The sequence below is a fragment of the Mesoplodon densirostris genome, chromosome 15, assembly GCF_025265405.1.
Source record: "Mesoplodon densirostris isolate mMesDen1 chromosome 15, mMesDen1 primary haplotype, whole genome shotgun sequence".
NCBI lineage: Eukaryota > Metazoa > Chordata > Mammalia > Artiodactyla > Ziphiidae > Mesoplodon > Mesoplodon densirostris.
The window spans coordinates 77,815,175-77,835,433 of record NC_082675.1 but is presented as its reverse complement, the minus strand read 5'-3'; the positions used below and the strand labels follow the sequence as shown (position 1 = coordinate 77,835,433).

General features: G+C 38.0%; 1 protein-coding gene across 1 annotated transcript in view; it reads right to left on the bottom strand.

The window, feature by feature from the left end:
• PHLPP1 (PH domain and leucine rich repeat protein phosphatase 1) overlaps nucleotides 1–20,259 on the bottom strand; it is a 213,796-nt gene that overhangs the window by 34,090 nt on the left and 159,447 nt on the right. The window contains exons 7-10 of the mRNA XM_060119450.1: nucleotides 18,463–18,665; nucleotides 17,090–17,150; nucleotides 14,408–14,503; nucleotides 10,129–10,284 (exon numbers count right to left, since the gene is read on the bottom strand). Coding sequence (XP_059975433.1) covers nucleotides 10,129–10,284; nucleotides 14,408–14,503; nucleotides 17,090–17,150; nucleotides 18,463–18,665 — 516 coding nt within the window. The remainder of the gene's footprint in view (nucleotides 1–10,128; nucleotides 10,285–14,407; nucleotides 14,504–17,089; nucleotides 17,151–18,462; nucleotides 18,666–20,259) is intronic.

Genomic DNA, 20,259 nt, shown 5'->3' with positions numbered 1-20,259 from the left:
CATATTAGAAACTGGGTTTAGAAACATGAATTTAAAGGTAGGTCTTGGCATGGAAGCAACCTAAATGTCCATTGACAGAGGAATGGATAAAGAAGATGTGGTATGTAAATATACAAGGGAATATTACCCAGCCATAAAAAAGAATGAAATAATGGCATCTGCAGGAACATGGATGGACCTAGAGATTGTCATACTGAGTGAAGTAAGTCAGACAGAGAAAGAGAAATATCGTATGATATCACTTATATGTGGAATCTAAAAAGAAATGATACAAATGAACGTACTTACAAAATAGAAACTGACTCACAGACTCAGAGAATGAACTTATGGTTACCGGGAGGAAGGGTGGAGGGAAGGGATAGTTAGGGAGTTTGGGATTGACATGTACACACTGCTATATTTAAAAAGGATAACCAACAAGGACCTACTATATAGCACAGGGGACTCTGCTCAATGTTATGTGGCAGCCTGGATGGGAGGGGAGTCTGGGGGAGAACAGATACATCTATACGTAGGGCTGAGTTGCTTTGCTGTGCACCTGAAACTATCACAAGATTGTTAATTGGCTATACTCCAATATAAAATAAAAAGTTTAAAACAAAAAAAAAGATAGGTCTTGGCTTTGGCAGGCATATAGATATGTGACTCCACTGTCCATAATGAACACAGGAGCTATCTGTGTGTGTTAACTACAAAGAGAAATCAATTTTTACGGAAGCACAAAGGTGAGAGCAAGTGATTAATTTTATAGCTGGTGGGAAGTCGAAGGGATAATGATAAGATAAAATTAATATTCTGTCTTAAGAAAGAGAAAAACAATTGCCTATTTTAAAATAAAAGAGGGCTTCCCTGGTGGCGCAGTGGTTGGGAGTCCGCCTGCCGATGCTGGGGATGCGGGTTCGTGCCCCGGTCTGGGGGGATCCCACGTGCCGTGGAGCGGCCGGGCCCGTGGGCCATGGCTGCTGGGCCTGCGCGTCCGGAGCCTGTGCTCCGCTACGGGAGAGGCCACAGCAGTGAGAGGCCCACGTGCCGCGGAAAAGGAAAAAAAAAAATAATAATAAAATAAAATAAAAGAGCTCTTATAGTAATAAAATAATTAGACATTAGATCACAATACAACTAAATCACATAGTGACTAAGTCCTTTTCAGTATGATGCCCAAACCATATTTTACTGACATATATTCACAACTGCAAGGGATAATTTACTCTGTAGTAAAATAGTGTAATACTATGTAGTAGTGAAAATGAAGAACAACTACATGTATCAATAGGATGAATCTCACAAATATAATATTGAGTAAAAGAAGCCAGATACCAGAGGATACACTGCATGATTCCATAATTATAGAGTTCAAAATCAGGCAAAACTTATCTACGGTATTAGAAGTCAGGGACGGGAAGCAGTGTCTAGGAGACAGCTTCTAATTTTTCCAATATGATAACATTCTGGTTCTTGATCTGAGTGCTGGTCACATGAGTGTGTTCACTTTGAGAAAATTTATCAAGTGCTACAGTTACGATACGGCCCCTTTTCTGTATCTATATTATACTTCAGTAAAATTTACATTAAAACAAGATGTATATGCTACCAGTTATCCAAATGATAGAGTGAACAATAGCTAAACTATGAAGAATGTTTTTACACCTGAGATAACTAAAACTGTCAAAAACTGTAATTCCTTCCATAGTTATTGTGAAACACAGATAAATGCAAAAAAGCTGGAGAACTGAAACAGAATCCTTGCTGTGATCAGGTTCCAAATCACTGGAAAGGGAAGAGAAGGACAGAGCAGGAACTGTGCATGGCTCACGGGCAGACAACCCTGCTGCTTCACGGTGGATCTCCACCACGTGTGTTCCATAGTGAAGCCCCAGTGACCCGAGCATGGAGAGCGTCCAGCCCACAGGACTCACCTGCCATAGTTACCAAGGTCAAAGCTGACTTGTCCCCCACCCCTTACCTAGAACTACCTTGTTAATGAACTGCCTTTCTCGTTTCAAAACCACCCAGGTTTGAAATGTTCAGCATTCAATTCAGGACTATTTTACCATATGTTAGTAAAAAAGAATAAAATCTTCCTTAAAAAGGAAGACTCTGGAATACCAGGTACAGTTATTTTTAATCTTGGATAAAATGAAAGCTTTGTATTCGGGAGTCATCACCAAAACTGTCATCCCAAGCCCTCAGTCCACTAAGTTAATACTCTCCAATCTTGCGACCTCCACACACTTACACACACACGGCCCAACTCCACTACTTATCTAAGGAAAAGCAGCTTCCCCAAAATAGAACATTTTCCATTAAAGAAACATGTATTCCGTTGACATTAAAAAAAAAAAAGGAAGTTAGAAAAAGGCTGTACAAAAAAAAAAAAGAAAAGAAAAAGTCTGTACAGACCATAAATAGTCATGGGAAATTATAGTTGTGTGTGCTACAGAGAAGAAAATAAAGGTCATTCATGCAGTTTCTGAAATGGTTTTGACATAGGAAGGAAACCCCTTCCAGCACCATAGTTCTTTAAAGTACTTTTACCAGTCTCATTTGTATCACCTGACTTAAATACCCTGTTAAGATTTCTTCAGTGTAGAATTAGAAAAAATTAAAATGTATTGCCCTAAAACATCTTGCAATGGGGTTGGCTGGGAAACTCTGACAATCTCATTAAAATACAATTCTCTAGGAAATACGTAGTTATAGATACATGAAAAGAAAAGAAAGAAATTAACTCATGAATATTTGCATATTTTTAGGCCAGAAAAAGAGGGAAAGTTGCTTTGAAAGGAAAAAAGACTGACTAGTGAATGCTCATCTAGAAAACTGCAAAAGGGACTTTAAAAACTCTTTACAACATCTGATGAAGGGAAGAGAGGGATTTCCAAAAAGACTTGTCCTCTCATCTTGTTGAAATTTGCCTGTATTGAAGTTTATACTCTTTATGGGAAACTGGGGGGAGGGGGGGAATCCCGCACCCTCCCCTCCAGGAAATGAAACTAAGTTGAAACTACATGGGCTGGTTCCAAAGGATTTAGTTTGAACTGAATAAAGCTTGATTGAATCATCGTGTTAGTTAACAGTCAAAGAGCAAACAATTGGGCTAAAAACATTTTTGATTATAATAGTCTCCGGGAAATTAAATTCAATACCCATCCTTTTAAAAATTAAATACCTGTCCCACAACCCCACGTTTCAGCAGGAGGCAAATTAAGTTGGTTTAATCATCTGGGTGTTGTATTTCCATCAGAATGAGCAACAACTTTAATTTTGTAAAATTTCTCCAGTATGGGTAACGGTTTTACTCAATAAATATGGTGTATAACCCCACCCCATGCTTTCAAGGCCTCCCCAAGACTAAATTCCTAAAGCACTGAGTTTGGTCTCAACTCAGTATGATATGAGAGAACTTCCTCCAGCTTTTCCCTTATAGATTTTTGTAATAACTCTATAAAAGACTTGTTTAATGTGCCATGAGAGTTTCATCCATAGAAACCTCTCCACTATGCAACCCTCTTATAATCATTAGAGAAAAGCAGTAACATATCACTTTTTCTCATTTGTAAAGTGCTCTCTAGAGACCACAGCTCTTTCCTATTTCCTGTTTCACTTGATCTTCCCAACATCCCAGAGATGCCCCCCTTATACTTCACAGAAGACCAACTGAAGCTGAGAAAAGTCAAATTACCTGGCTGTTGTTAAATAGTAATTAGTGTCAGAGCCAGAAATAAACCCAGATCCCACCAATCTTAAAGAGTCCACTATTTCCTAACAAAATTCAACTGATAAAAACAGTAATAATAAAACTTTCCTGAGGAAATTTTCATAGGCTTTCTCCAAAAAAGCTGGAGGTCAAGCAGGGCACCTGCTGGGTAGTGTGAAGACCACATGTGCACAGCGCTTCAAACTCCATTCCTAAAATAACTTAATAAATGGCACAGTACTCAAAAACTTTTCTTAGCAGGAAGTGCAAACGTTGTAGAGAAAAGACTCACATACAACTCCTGCCCTGAAGCATTTGGAAAGTTGCCCATGACAGCAGTGAGACAAATCCACTTCTTGCTTCTTGAGCAATTACTCTCTTCTTCCCTGGCACATTCTGTTTGTCTGTTCTATCTCATCTAGGTTTTTTTGTTTTGTTTTTGTTTTTCAGTAATTCCCAGCACACCCTTAAATTTTACAGCCAAATTCTGTCCTGAAACAAAGCACAGGATTTGGTACCACAGCAGATCTACCTATTTGCAGGCATACCAGGCATTCTGCATTCAAATTATTTTTCTGCAGATCAGTACTGGGACTTGTAAGTCAATTGAAAATGCAAAAGGTTAAGACTCTAAGTGCAGCAAAATTCTTTGACTTTTATACAACTCCCTGATTTCTGGCCCCCAAAATCTTCCAGAGGTGCCAAACAAAATGCTCTAAATTCCTTATCATTTGTCCATGCAACATAACGCTTTTGACAATTTCATCTATTGATATCTTCAGAAGACCGATAGCTCTTAAAGCAGGGGCTTTCAAACTTTCCATTAATGGCAACCAACAGTACAAAATACATTTTACATGACCACCCAGTACAGATGCGACATATACATGTGTAAATGAAACAAAAGTTTCTTGAAACAATACTTAACCTTACTCTATCTTACACTGATATTTTCTATGCCTTTTTTTTTTTTTTTTTGTGGTACGCGGGCCTCTCACTGTTGTGGCCTCTCCCGCTGCGGAGCACAGGCTCTGGATGCGCAGGCTCAGCAGCCATGGCTCACGGGCCCAGCCGCTCTGCGGCATGTGGGATCTTCCCGGACCAGGGCACGAACCCATGTCCCCTGAATCAGCAGGCAGACTCTCAACCACTGCGCCACCAGGGAAGCCCCTATGCCATTTTTTCAAGTGCTGGTAGAAACCCACTAAATTACTACACCTCACTTATCAGTTTGAAAAAAGGACGCCTATTATTCATTGTCTAGCAACGTCACCTAATAGTGAGGATTGCATGTGAAGAGAAAGCGCGTACGTATGGCCCAACAGAACTCACACACTATTATTTTGAAAGATCTGAAAATCTGCCTGGCTTGGGCAGTAAAGATCGTAAGCCTACAGAGCAAAGGAACAAAGGTTACACAGGTGTATGAACTGTTGAACAAGAACTCGAAAAGAATTAATTTTAAAAATTAAGTATAATTAATTAAGAATTAGTTAACATTGATGTAACACTATAAATTAATCTAGAGATATCCTAATTTCATCAATTATACCACTGATGTTCTCTATCTGGTCCAGAATCCAATTTAGGATCACACATTCCACTTCCTTATCATGCCTCATTTGTCTCCTCTAATCAGTCTTAATTTAGATTTGTTTGATGTTTTATCATCATTAGAATTTAGAATAATGTGATGCATTTCTGGCAAAAACACATAGAAGTGATGTTGTGCCTTTGCTCCTGAAGGTACGTGATTCTCAACTTCAACTCCCAGATATTCTTATTAAGTAGGTCAGCATAAGTCTTCAAAAATCTATTGAATTAAGAATTCTGATGATTGGCCAAGTTGAGTCAGTAGAACTGAGAAAAGGGCCAGAAATCTGCATGTTTAGTAAGTAATCTAGGGGATTCTGAACACACTCTGAGAAACACTATTTTATTTCACTACGGCTCTCAAAACATCAGAACTTCCCAAGATAGCTCTCTTCCCTTAGGAAAAACAGTGTAGGCAACTTAGCTCTTCAAAATGCCAGAAATATCTATCTTTGCCAAAAGGCACCATTTGTCGTGGTTAATCGATCACGCTCTCCCAAATTTTCTATTCCCTTTTAGTCCCCTTGATATTTACACATATTCTGTCTGAGTCACTAAAACTTATGGTCTGTAATGTGACTAATACTCCAGGGATATTTTAATAATTACCATGTACTTCATTTGTACATACACTCTCCCCATTCCCATCCCCTGAAAATACCTTGTTCTGTTCCAACCAAGGATCAAAACAGACCCTAATCCCCACCCACCATAGGAATCTATAACTCTCCTTTACAGGGCCCATTGTGACTGACCTCATCAGGGGCAGCTCTCTGGCCACGCTATGAGAATGCATATGTGAAATGGACAGGGACCCAGCCATGGCTGAGATTTCAGAAAGGACAGGAGGATGGCGGTACCTCATCCATCCAACTTGGGGACCAATGGGGAATATCCACTCCCACTCTCGCCCATCTGTTGATGAAAACTGATGATCTGAAACTCCTTTGGGGGTTTCCATCAAGAAAATTCTCAACTCTAAGCAAAAAGGGATAAGATGAGAGATCCAGGCCGGTAAGATCCAGATCAGAATATTTACCAGTTCCCCTCACAGAACCAAATCCTGCTCTGACCACAAGATACAAAATCACAGTCAACTTCTCAGCAAATATGGTCTAACATATTTTACATCTGTCTATCGTTTTTGAGCTGCCAGTCAAAAGAAACAAAACTCAAAGAAGAATATGGAGGGTAAACTCATAAACTTAAATTGTTGATTCAGGTCATGAGAATTTTAATAAAATCGGTCTGAAGTTTTCAGAGGAAGAGAAAGATATCACTAAAAGTCATCTAATTTAAAGTAGATTCCCCTCTCTTATCTGGTTACCTGCTACCAGGTAAAGCAGATTAAAATAACCATTCTAAAGCTGTACTATCTCAGAGACAATATTATGTAATCAAAACCATGACACTGTGTTTCAGCAGAAAGATTCAGAGCTAAAGAAATCTCCTTAGAAAGAGAGTTTAAGTTCAGCCTTTTGCTGGGTCCAATAACATGTTTTTCTGACAGTTCTCATGAAGCTTCCAAGCACAAGTTCTACTTAGAGAACAAACAAAACCATTTTTAACTTATGAAGACTTGTATTCAGGCCTTTTCCTCAATTATAGAACCAAACACAGAACTGGTAACAATAACTTATTACCACAAAAAAAAAAAAGAAAAAAGAAAAAGTGAGCATCTATATATATTTTAAGATTTGTATTATGGAGCAAACTGAATGGAAGGAGAATTGAAGCAATTTCATTACTGCCTGGGGCTATCTGCCAAACACAAAGCTCTGTATTATACAACAAAGTGCTGTTCTTCATACCAGGAGCCTAAATTAAAACCAATCCTATCATTTTCCTTCTTCTCCTTTACCCTCTCAACCCCACCTTTTATTACAGTTCATTGTGCAGTTATTTTAAGCTCAGCATTAGGTTGTAAACTCCTTGAGGGTAAAACCGATGTTAGTCATTTTTCAATCCCCTGCAGTACCCAGCACAGTGACTTAAACTTACAAGGTCAGTAAGACATTGGCCATCTTGAACCATGTAAATGAAAACAAATCACAACTGAAACCACCTGCAAAGAGCTTGTGAAGATTCTTTCCTAAAAAACCCTCTTTTAATATTTTAAGCTTCATGTTTTCTAGGTTGACCTGCTCCCACAATAGTCAGTAGTAGTTTATTCCTTCCCCTCAAGCTAATCAAACCAAATATACAGTAGCTCTACATTTTCCTGAATGTAAATTATGCCTTGATTAAAAAAATTTTTTTTAATTTAGATAGAGAAAACCTCAGTTATTTAGGTTTTGGAAAGGGGATAAATAGAAAAAGTATTATCCCTTTAAGAAGCAGTAAATAGTTTGGTAAAGCACAGGGAATAGAGTCAGTATTTTTATCATAACTTTGTATGATGTGTAATCTATAAAAATATCAAATCACTATGTTGTGTACCTTAAATTAATATAATATTGTAAAAATCAACTACATTTCAATTTTAAAAAGTTCTATTTTTCTTGTCTTCCAATGAGTGAAATAATGCAAGAATGCTGTTCAAAAAAGATCTCATCGACTTTACCCCACCCTCTTTATAACCCTATCCGCCTGAGAGAACCAAACCTCTTAACCTCTCTGACTCAGAGTCATGACAATAAGGTCAGTTGCTACACGAGGCTGGAGACGGGGTTATTGCACTGCTCGGAAAACAAAGGCACTGGAACACGCCTTCTTGGAAAAGTTTCTTACTTCTGCTTCTTTTGGTCATTTGCTCTTCTCTCATAAAATAAAAGCAGGATGCTTGCTCTTTCTAATTCACTCAGCCCCTTACTCCAGCACTTCCTTGTGCTGGAAGGGCATCTGGCACGGCCTGCCCTCCTCCCAAGACCTACAGAGGCTGCCTACTTCCCCTGCACCAGCCCCTATTTTCCAAAATGCAGCTGGCTCTGGATAGGCCCATTTATTCAGACTAGGGTATTTCTGCCTAAATGCCTTTAGTTGACACTGTAGGCTCAGCTTATTCTGCTCCCCTTGATAGCAATGTTCCCTTTCAGTGGCTCAATTCAGGTCCTGAATTTTCCATACTGCATGACTAGAAATATTCTAGTTCATACAATCACCCCTTTTCCAACATACAGATGCCATCTGGGACTGTACAGAATAGACAACATGGGAAAACCTGTGCAGGGCCACAAAGTCAACGGTCCACGCAGCGGTTCTCGACCCTGGGAGTCAGCAGAACTGCCTGTGGAACAATCTAAGTTAAAGCTGCCCCTTGCAACTGCTCGTCTGACCATGAGCACAGTCTCCTGGACCACACTGTGGGCGACCTCAGGCACACGCTGTCAGATCTGGCTGGCACCAGGGAGACTCAATGACTGCTTAGGGACGCCTCTAGAGAATGAAGAACATATGCAAGTGCCCCTTTAAAATAAAATTCTCAGAAATGAATAAAGAATGATTATTATCTATTGGAGAGTTCCAGCACTATTTACCTACTCTACTAGCCATGACCTTATAAGACTCAGATTCAGAAATGGTTTTATCTCACTCAAAGACTCCTAAAACCCGAATCCATCTCCCTTTTGGTTTCTACCGATTCAGTGTAGATCCCCCAGGAGAACAAGTGGATTCTCATTATAAAACTGCACCCAAATTTTCCCTAGTTAGCCTTATGAAAGAAAACACAAGGCTACAACATGACATAGAATTCTCCACAGGGTAAGAAACCAAATCCTATAGTATTCATAACAATAAGAAACAGGTCTAGAGCTACCCATAGGCTGTGCATTGTCCTTTGATATGAATGCAAAAGCAAGAACAATTCTTCAAATTATCTTGAAATATTGTTCTTTTTGTCAGGGGAATGACACAGCACCAGTCAATTACAATGTAACAATCCCATTTCCCCACAATTCCATTATTTCTCAGTAATTATACCAGTAGGAATTCATTGTAACTTACATTAAGTACAGAGAATACATTTTTTTTAAATGAGGAAAACAAAGGAAAAGGAAAGGAATGCTGGACATGTTTTCTATCTTGATCTGGGTGACGGTTATGGGGTATATATGTATGCAGAAGTTCATTGAGCAGTATGCTCAAGAGTTGTACACTTTTTGACTGTAAGTTACATCTTGATAAAAAGATTTTTTTGAAAAAGGAAAAGGAGAGAAAGAAAAAAAATGCAAATCCAAGATCAAGGGTAGTATTTAAAATTCCTTAAATTTTTTACCTTTCATTAAACAAATATTTATTGAACATCTTAGAAAGGAACCCTCCTAACACTGCTGATGGGAACAATTTCTTTAAATACTTAGTGAACAAGTTATTTAGAAAAATTCTCTTTGTTCAGAAAGAAAATAGTTTACATGCAAGGGTAAACCTGTGGTAAAGATAAGACAATTGGTAAAAAAAAAAAAAAAAAAAAGTAAAACTCTAGGAAAATCTATCTCTGTCACCCAAAGTCATAAATATGTGAAAGCAAGAACAGAGACTCCTAAGGTAATTACACTAAGCCTAGAGCGGGCTGCACAAGTTTTGACCAGGCAGCAAACTTCCTACCCTTGTTTTACACCAACACGTCCAAAGCTCACGCTTACGCACAACTCAACCCACTTAAGGAATCAAAATTAAAGAAGCAGAGAAATTAAGAAAGACTCTCTAGGATATTCCTGCCTTGATTTCCTACAAAATGGTGACAGAAGTGGCTGGCAATACCATTTTCTTCATGAATCTAGGACAGACAGATAGTCACAAAGTCCACTTGAAATGGTCTGAGATCACCTAAGATAAGAATGCTAATTAGGGGGCATCCTACAAGTCGGTGAACAACCAAAACAAACCAGCAGCTTTACCTGTCGGCCTTCATCAGAAGGTTGGGTGGCAGCTCCAGGAGCTGGTTCTGCTGCACATCCAGGACCTCCACGGAGGTTCTTTCTAGCCTTTCGGGAAGCCTTGTCAGCTGGTTGTGTCCCGCCAGTAGTTTCCGGAGACTACTGTTACAAAATAAGCTGTGCACACAAGGACAAAGACAGAAGGAAACTTACTGAGAGCTCATTTGGGATGAAGTTTTCAAAATGGAGAGGAGTGGGAAAAGACTTAAAATTATCTCTCTAAGAAACCTAAATTCATTCAGAGCAAGTGCACATTCATTTTAACATAAGCTCAAAGTAGGAGCTGTTCATATTTCAATACTTGCCATACTTAAAAAAAAAAGAGGGTGGGAAAAACTATGAAAAGGAATATTTAACAAAGCAGCTCTACTTAGTGAAAAAGAAAACAGGTTTCATAGAAGACACCAAAGGCAGCAGCCTAGTCTTGTTAGACTCACAAGGCAAACTGTGAAAGGCTGTAGGCTTCCCCAGGCAGGGATTACATCTGGTATCGCCCTGGAACGCTGGGGGTTTTACCCACAATAGAATCTGAATAAATACAGTTGAGCAATTTTTACTTAACAAGGTCAACATTCAGTAAGGCTTCTTTTGTCCAGTTAAACTTTTACCAATGACAACTGAAAAAAATGCTACATTTTCCTCAGTTGCACTTCACAATAATTATTTCTCTCTTTCCTCACTTCCTTAAATCTGTATATTTCTATCTTCTCTTTGGTTTAATCCTAGACCAAAGCAGAGACTCCCTCCTAAAGAGAATATAACTCACTCAATGCAGTATTTTCTTTTGAGCATCAAACAAGCTATTGGGAAGCTTGACTGTGTTTTTCTTCTATGGGTTATCAAAACTGCAACAAATGATGAATATGTGTTAATCTTATGTAAATCTGCTTTATGATCACTTAAGACCACTACAGTCAGAGAGAATAAAGCAGGTCCTGGGTTAAACATAGAAACCTGGGGACTGTGGGAAAATGAGGTTATAATTTGCATCCGGATCACATTGGAATGAGAACTCATTTACACTGCTGTCAAAGAATGAGGCTTCCTCACCCACCTCCTGTTTCCCACCATTCTGACCTCACTGACATCCGAAGTTCTTAAATCACTCTATATTACAGCTGTAACTTTATTCACTTTAAGTATCAAAACTAGATTCTTTGTTCACAAAGATGCTAGCAACCTGTCTCAACACTGTGACACCATGGGCCCCCATTAAAGATATACCTGACTTTGCAGGTTTAGATATTAATGTGACAAGACAATCTGTCCAGGACTGTCATTCAGTCACAGCTATCATAGGGGCCAGCCTCTGTAACGCTCACTTCAACCTAATAATTCGGGATTTGGTCCACCAATTTTACTGTCTTGTTGGGCCTGGTGTACAATTTAGAATTCTTAGAGAGTAGAATGGGATTATTTCTCTCTCTCACACACACACACACTTTTCACCCTTACATAGATGGATAATTGAAAGACAGGTTACAAAATCTTTATCTTCATTTTTCCAGATAAGAGGAGATTTGATAACTGTAGGATGAGTATAAATGCTAGTAACTGGATTTGTTCAATTCTTTTGGATACTATGAATTAAAATAATTAAAATAGCTTCTTTTCCTTTCAGTACAGCTCCGCTGCTAAACATGAATTTCTGTTTTCTCAGACCCTTCACACACATCACCTAGACAAACAAAGCTTGAATGTTAAACCAGCTTCTAACGAATCACTGTCTTGGCCTGGATATTAGATCAACGATAGGGCCGATACAAAGTTTGCAACTAAACAACACCATAAATGAGAAAGCATGTATTAAAAACACAGACATCCACAAAAACAAACACTGTTTAAATTTTTTGACAAGACAGCATTTGGATTTGCTTTGAATAAGCATTTATTTAGATTCCAAAAAAGCCTGTACTAATGCAGAGCAAATCAAAGATTAATTAACTCTGGGGAAAACTGGGTAAGATATCAGTTATCTTGTATTTATTTAATTGTTGGTTTATTTATATAATATCTTTGTTGTAGCATACAGTGACACAGAGGCCTTAGACTCCAACATGCTATATGTGTTAAACTGGGGAGGTCAAAGTAGGGAAGAGAAAAACAGACAGAAAGAAAACAGTACAAGATTTTTTTTTAACAAATTATTTTTCCTCATTAGTAGTAGCCTGTTTTCTTTTTTGCTGTTTGTCTTCTAAAAGGGTCTCTCTCTCTCTCCCCCTCCTTCACACACACACACACACACATCTGTCCACGGGGCACATCACCAAAGTCCTTTTGATAATGGTGACGGGCTATACTGGGTCACCTAAATGTTCACTCAACATAAAACTCTAAAGCAAAAAGCATTTTCAAATGGACTGAATTTACAGGTATAACATATGGCTGAGAAACAAAGTAAAATCAACTGAGCTTTACAGCGATTGAAAATGTAAATCGGATTTCTTCCACAAGAGCTAGACTCTAACACAATGTTATCCAACAGAAATACCATGCAAGCCACATACGTAATTTAAAACTTTTTAGTAGTCACATTTATAAAAGTGAAAAGAAACAGGTAAATTAGTTTTTACAGTACACTTTTTATTTGACCCAATATATCCAAAATGCTATTTTAACATGTAATTAATATACAATATTATTGAGATATTTTGCATCCAGTGTATATTTTATACTTCAGCACTTCTCAGTTAGGACTAGTCATGTTTTAAGTGCTCAATAGCCCCTCAGCTAATGGCTACTGGCTATCATAGTGGACAGCTGAACTCTGACACATTTACTGGGCTTACTAAGCAGGTGTATTTCATGATCCTTGTCCTTTACAAGAGAACAGAGGAATACGATCATAAACCTTTAGAGATCGTGTATCTAAGTTTACTCCAAAATAGTGATATATTTCTACAATTTTTCATTGATATTTTTTACTATATATGGTTAAAAATAGTGCTTCCCTGGTGGCGCAGTGGTTGAGAGTCCGCCTGCCGATGCAGGGGACACGGGTTCGCACCCCGGTCTGGGAGGATCCCACATGCCGCAGAGCGGCTGGGACCATGAGCCATGGCAGCTGAGCCTGTGCGTCCGGAGCCTGTGCTCCGCAACGGGAGAGGCCACAGCAGTGAGAGGCCCGAAAAAACAAACAAACAAACAAACAAACAAACGGCTTACTCTGTCCAGTGACTGGCTGAGAATAGTGGAAATACCTAGACCTGAGTTGTGGCAGCCACTACGCACAAGTGGCTATTTAAATTTAAATTAATTAAAATTAAATAAAATTTAATATTCAGTTCCTTGGTCACACTGTCCACATTTCAAGTGCTCAACAGTCACATGTGGCTAGTGGACACTGTAGTGAAGAGCACAGATACAGACCATTTCAATCATCACAGAAAGTTCTTCAGGACAGCAGTGGGATAGACTACTCTTCTGGTTATTAATTGCATGGCTAGTCACTAACAGTCCAATAATATTTTATGCCACAATTAGTCAACTTGAAGATATTTGTCTCGATCTATGGATACCAGATATCATCATGTGGCTGCTTTACAATCTTGCCATTAAAGTGAATATTATGAAATAAAAATAATAACACTTTAAGAGAGAGGAGAGAAGGAAAGAGAAGTTCTTCGACCTTCTCCAAATTTCACACAAGAAAAACAGAATCTAGTTTGCTTTTTCTGGTTTAATGATCTAATAATCTTTTTTTTTAGGGTTACATTCAAATAAAACCAAAAATTATTTGGGGTAAGGTAGACATGTAAGACAATGGACAGAAGGCAAAGATTCTGAAAGAATTAAGATTACAGAGGTGAACAAATTGTACTGTTTGCTGAGTCTCTGAACATTTCTTTTGGCTTATTTGAAAACTTCCACCAAGCATCAACTGCCACATGGCTTTGTGAAGTCTGGCTCGGAGTCAAAGCCTTGGTCTACCCATCACTGCATGATGGAAGATTGTGCCTCGAAGATACCATGAGAGGTAAAAGATAATAAATAAGGTTTTATTATTTTTTTGGCCGTGCGGTTTGGCATGTGGGATCTTAGTTCCCCAACCAGGATTGAGCTTGTGCTCCCTGCATTGGGAGTGCAGACTCTTAACCACTGGACCGCCAGGGAAGTCCCTAAATAAGGTTTTAGAACAAACTCTTTCAGGGGTTCATAATAACAAATTAAACACTGAATCAGCAATTTTTTCCATTGCTCATCTAATTTGAGATTCTCTAACTTAATCTGTAATACTCACCGTGCAGGAAGTTCACATATTTGATTATGGCCAATATCCAAAACTTCTAGTTTTCGGCTTTCACATACCCACTCAGGCACGTTTTCTAAACGGTTCCTAAATATAAGAATATACAATTCTTTTTGATGGGAATTTGGCTTAAAATATGGTTCAAAAGTCAAAATAATTATATTGCACAATAAAACTTCAAGTGAAATACCCAATTACAGTGAGTATAAATCAAAAGGATATGTGTATTCACTTTAATCTGAAGCAAGATGAATTGTGATAAGGAATAAGAAATAAAGAAAGAGTAGCAAAGAACATAGTCACATCATCTGCATCATCTCTAAAGTCTAAAAAAAAGTCTGGTTCCCAGAATTACTATCCCAAAATGTCTATAAACTCATGTAAGCTTAGGGAGAAGATGTCTTATACTGGAAAACAAACAAACAAATACATATACACACTTCCAGTTAAGGTAAATAGTCAAATGGTATAAAATAGTTTTATCTTCCAATTTGCATTTTTACTCTTAACATGAAAATTTTTCCTAACTCCAGAAGGTACCATGAGAGCAGTGCCATAGACAAATGGAAAGAAATGGCAGCAATGAAAAGATACACTGACCCTTAAGTTCAGAATTAATTACTTGAAAACATTTACTTAGGCATTAGATAGTAATTATAATTACCAGAAACAAGTAAACTAAACCAATGGTAACTTAAATTGTTAAATGAATTGACCACATCTTAGATAAATCTACTATATTTGAATGTCTCCTTAGTCACAGATGGTTAGCTTTTTACCTTCTTTTTAAAATATGTGAAATGACTAGGCACAAAAAATCTAACGTGGTATGTATGTTATGACTACAATTCTTTAAAAACAGATGAACAAGTCTGTGAAAAGTATGATGCTTGGAACAAGGATTATATTAGAGTAAAAGTTTTTGCTATTATATCAACTTTTCAACTAAAATATAGAAAAGAAGGCATTATCTTCTGTTTAGTGTTTATATAGATAAACACGGTTCTGGCTTTGAAGCTCTACAGATTGACACACTTAATTACTTTATTGTACAGTAGTTAATCTCTAAAACATCTCAGTAAGATAGGTGAGTGAAAGTACCCTTCAGTGTAAGCAACCTCACCATATAGCAATAAAATTCCTCTTAAGTGATAAAATAACCTAGAACTTTGAACTTGAGGAACTCTAAGAACCTAGTAAACACTATCATGAGTAACAGCTCAGTTCCTTTAGAGAACATAAATACACAAGAGAGGGTGAAATACCCAGAGCTATGTGAGGGGAAGCAGAGGTTTTTCTACAAGAATGTCCTACAGTTTGGGAGGTGGATTAGGCAGAGCACGTTACAGTAAAGATGCTGGACATGCGAGTTAAAAACAAGATGAATAGCATTTAAGGGCAGAATTCAGGGACTAGCATGACATAAGAGTCTCCAATTCAGTCTCACTTAGGGGTTTCAATGGGAACCATTTGCCAATTATATACTATAAATAAAAGAAAAATAGATTGACTCTATGGCCAATTCTCTGGAATAAATCTGTTCAAGATATTTATATGCACCCATGTATGCAAACCCCACTCCTGTACTCTTATTTAAATGCTGAAGATAATAATATTCAAGGCTGACAGAAAAAAAAAAAAAGAAAGAACTTAGGTAGTGTCTGACTTAAAATTCATTAAACAAAACTGCCTGACAGGAATTTAGTAGGAAATGTATGAAGCACTACTCATAAAGGATTTTAGAACTATAAATTTCTAATAAAACCAATTGTAATCATTCTCACATCAGCTAAATTCTGACACATTCTGACATAATTATGATTGAGAGTATTATTAAAATATCTAGGTTTGTGTACTTTCATGACTAAAGGCAAATTCTGCACCTGACAAATCACATATCAGTTGTATCAGATTTTACACACTGAAATGAGTTAACAGTTGTCACATTGACAGGGCCACACGCTCCCATGTACTGTGGTCATTCAGAAAAGTCTCGGTTACTACCTTTGGAATTAAGTTTAAAGTGAGTTTCAATTTAGTGTGTTGAGATTATGAAAGTCTAATTTGTGCAAATACATGCTTTGAGCCTTCAGGAAAAAGTCTACTACAATATTTGCGGGAACCAGAGTACACACGACACACTGTAGGAGTGAATTTGTATAAAAGGTGTTCACAAATGAGCTGAGAAAAGTGAGCAGGCTGTATGGAAATCTCACTTTGGTAGTCTCAGCCACCACTTTTTAAAAGAGTTCTTAGTAAGGTGATGTATATACAAAACGGAAGCAAAAAATCAAAGAGCTATATAGCACAACATATATTTTTAACAAAATTAACAACGTTTCAGGGAAAGACATGAAGATATGGTTACTATAATTAAAGAAGTACTGGACCTTCCAGCCATACAACCCTCAACTGACTAATCTTTCAAGCATAAACCTGGCATTCAAACCGGTGCCCACATCAACATCTTGATTCTTCTGGTGTAAACTATAGTATACAAATGAAGTACATATTTTAACTGACAGAGAGTTGCATGCATTTTTCAGAGGATAAGTATTCAACACTAGTGAATACCTTCAAGATATATAAAAAGTTTTTATGCCGAAGTTGAGACAGAATCATCTAAATAATTTTCAAGCAGACCCCAGAGTGCTCTAGGACTTGCCTTCTTACCTTGAAACATCCATGTAGGACAGATAATTCGGAACTGGGTAAACGTCAAGTTGGACAAGTTCTAGGAAGCAGAAAACAAAAACATTACCATTCAGGTGACACAGAGACTCCTTTTATATGTAGAATATCATTCCTGTGCTTTATTCTCCATGGTTTATTTAGGTTAGGAAATACAATACATCCATCTGTTTAACTTTGAAACTACAGGAAAGTACAAAGAACTTCTAATTTAATCACAAGATCTTATTCAGAGACTGAAATAAATCACTCATTCTACTTTCCTACCTCTTTCTTATCCACTTACTGTGGCACTCCTCTTGTTACGCATGCTAAATTTTATCTGGAAGACTAACTATATGAATACCATTTTTTTAAACATTCAGCTTGATAAATATTTGTTCAGCACGTAGTAGTAAATACTTGTTTCCATTCAGTTGTCTGGTGGGAGGGAATGGAAATCTTCACTTCAGCAAACATATGCCCATACGACCTTTTCTGTTTTAGAACTGCCATGATTTCCAAATTCTAAGGAGGAGACCTTATTAAATGAGTAAGACTCTTGCTTTGTGGTGTCCCTGTGGGTATATAATTTGGGTATCTCTTAAGGTGAGCTCCTTTGTTGGTGGAGCAGGAAATCTGAGACCCTGAATGGAGTCCGTAACAGACCTCCCTTTCACCTTCATTCTCCAGATTTACTGTCTTAACAAGGTAGCCCAATCACCCCCCACCTTCCCCCGTCTGCCCTTCACGGAGAAGAGCCAAATCACAAGTGGGAGTAAACTATCTAAATATCACAATATGAGAAAAACAAACTAGGAACTTTAAAATCTTCCTGTTTGATTCCTTTAAATACCAAACCAGGATTCTTCTTTAATGATTTTTATCGTAGCAAAATTGGAAAAACTTATTTTCCTAAATGAGGAAAGAAAAATCAAAGTGAGGCAGAGAAGATGGCACTGAGTAAATTCTTGGAACCAAAAGAGAAACTCTGGGGACTTCCCTGGTGGCGCAGTGGTGAAGAATCCGCCTGCCAATGCAGGGGACACAGGTTCGAGCCCTGGTCCGGGAAGATCCCACATGCCGTGTAGCAACGAGGCTCGTGCGCCACAACTACTGAGCCTGCGCTCTAGAGCCCGCGAGCCACAACTACTGAGCCCGCGCGCCTAGAGCCCGTGCTCCACAACAAGAGAAGCCACTGCAATGAGAAGCCCGCGCACCGCAACAAAGAGCAGCCCCTGCTTGCCGCAACTAGAGAGAGCCCGCGTGCAGCAACGAAGACCCAACGTAGCCAAAAATAAAATAAATAAATAAATAAATAAATAAATAAATAAATAAACACAAAGAGAAAGTCTGATGTGGTCTTTGTTACATACCATTAGAAGAGGTATACAGTGCTTTTAGGAAATAGCCACAGATGTTTAATGTCACCAGTTGATTCCTTTCACAGTGTAAAACTTCAATGTTGTTGAAAACCATAGCATCTAGCTCACCAAGCTTATTGTCGCGCAGATCAAGCTGAGTGACGTGAGGGAGAAAGTCCACTTCATCTGCTATTAGCTTCCTAATTAGGTTCAGTCTTAAGAGGAGAAGGACATAAATAAAGACTATAATTAACTGCAATGTTATAAATAAACAGCCACACCCTCATATGGTGACTAACAAGAAGGACTCAAGTCTCACTCCGTCACAGTCCTCCATGATCTCTTTAATCTCAGTATCTGGCTTTCCTTAACTAGCCATATTCTCTGGCTACTTCTAGCTACAATTCCATGAAGTCTTAACCTTGACAATATAATCTGAAACACAATTTAGATCATTAAGGATGGAAGAGAAATATGCATACTGATTTTACCTTCATTTCAACGGAGAAAAAAATCATTTGAATGTTTATTTCCAAAGAACCTGTTTGAAAGAACACGAGAAACAAAACCCAGAATAATCCATGAAGCACATTACAACTACATGGATATTTAAGGAAAGAGAGAGGATGAGTGAGCAGGTAGATGAGCAGCCATAAAGGACAGAGTTAATCGGTGAACTTGGAAAAAAATAATGAATGGGAGCCAAATATACATCAGAGACAGGTGTGCAAATATATCTGAATTTTCAGTTGGTTCTGGACCAAAGATTAATTACCAAAACTATCTCCAATTTTAAAATACTACTTGAAAGAGCAAAGTGCAGAAAATACTGAAATTTGACACGTAGGATTCACTGAGAAATCATAAAACAAAGGACAATAATGGGGATCAACAAGTTCAGGGCACAGGGAAAAACTGGCAGAGCCTCAGTCATAAGAACTAGTTGGCTAATAGACTAAAGTTGCCATGAATGAGCTGCCAAGAAGATACGTGAGTAGTAATGGGGACTAGGAATCAATATAACAAAAACACATCTAGCTTCAAAGTGGAGAAAAACAGAAGAAAATCTCAATTCCTAGTTTGCTAGGCTACGCCCAACTCCTTTACAAACAAACAAACAAACACGAGAACCTCCTGCTTCTCATTACAAAGCCAACAGAGCGCTGATACCACGCACTTGGTTAGAAGAGCATTAATACAAAGGCAGGAGCTTAGAAAAAAGCCAAGTCTTCTCTGCAGTGATTTTCTGCCCTTTGAGAAAATAAAATAAAATGAGGGTAACTAAAATTTTAATAGCAATATCATAAAGCCACTGAAACACAAGGATGAGTGACAAGACAGCAAAGAGCTAGGACTTGTCAACCTGCAAGAACAGCATATTGCCTCTTCAAATGTCCCCAAGATGATTTTTTTTTTTGCTCCTTTTCTTTTCTATTCCAGGTTGTAAGATTAAAAAACTGGCCTCAACCCAGCAATTTGCCTATCTCCAAATGCTCACTAGATTACTACAATATGTACACAGAATGAAAAGAAAAAAAAAACCCAAATCTAATTTTGGATATAAGAGACTGCAGGAATTGAAAAAATGTCCCAGGTTCTCCCTACTCTACACTTTAAATTACCTTCACGTGGCACTATCATCTCCTCCCCGCCCCCCGCCTCCACTGTATTAACACTAACGTAATTAAAGGGCTGGTTTAATGAGGAGACAAAAGAAAATCTACAACGACAGGGAGGTTAGTCCCACTATTCACTTTAAATTGCCAAGTCTTATCAGGATGCAAATATCCAAAGTTTTCAGGCTCACAC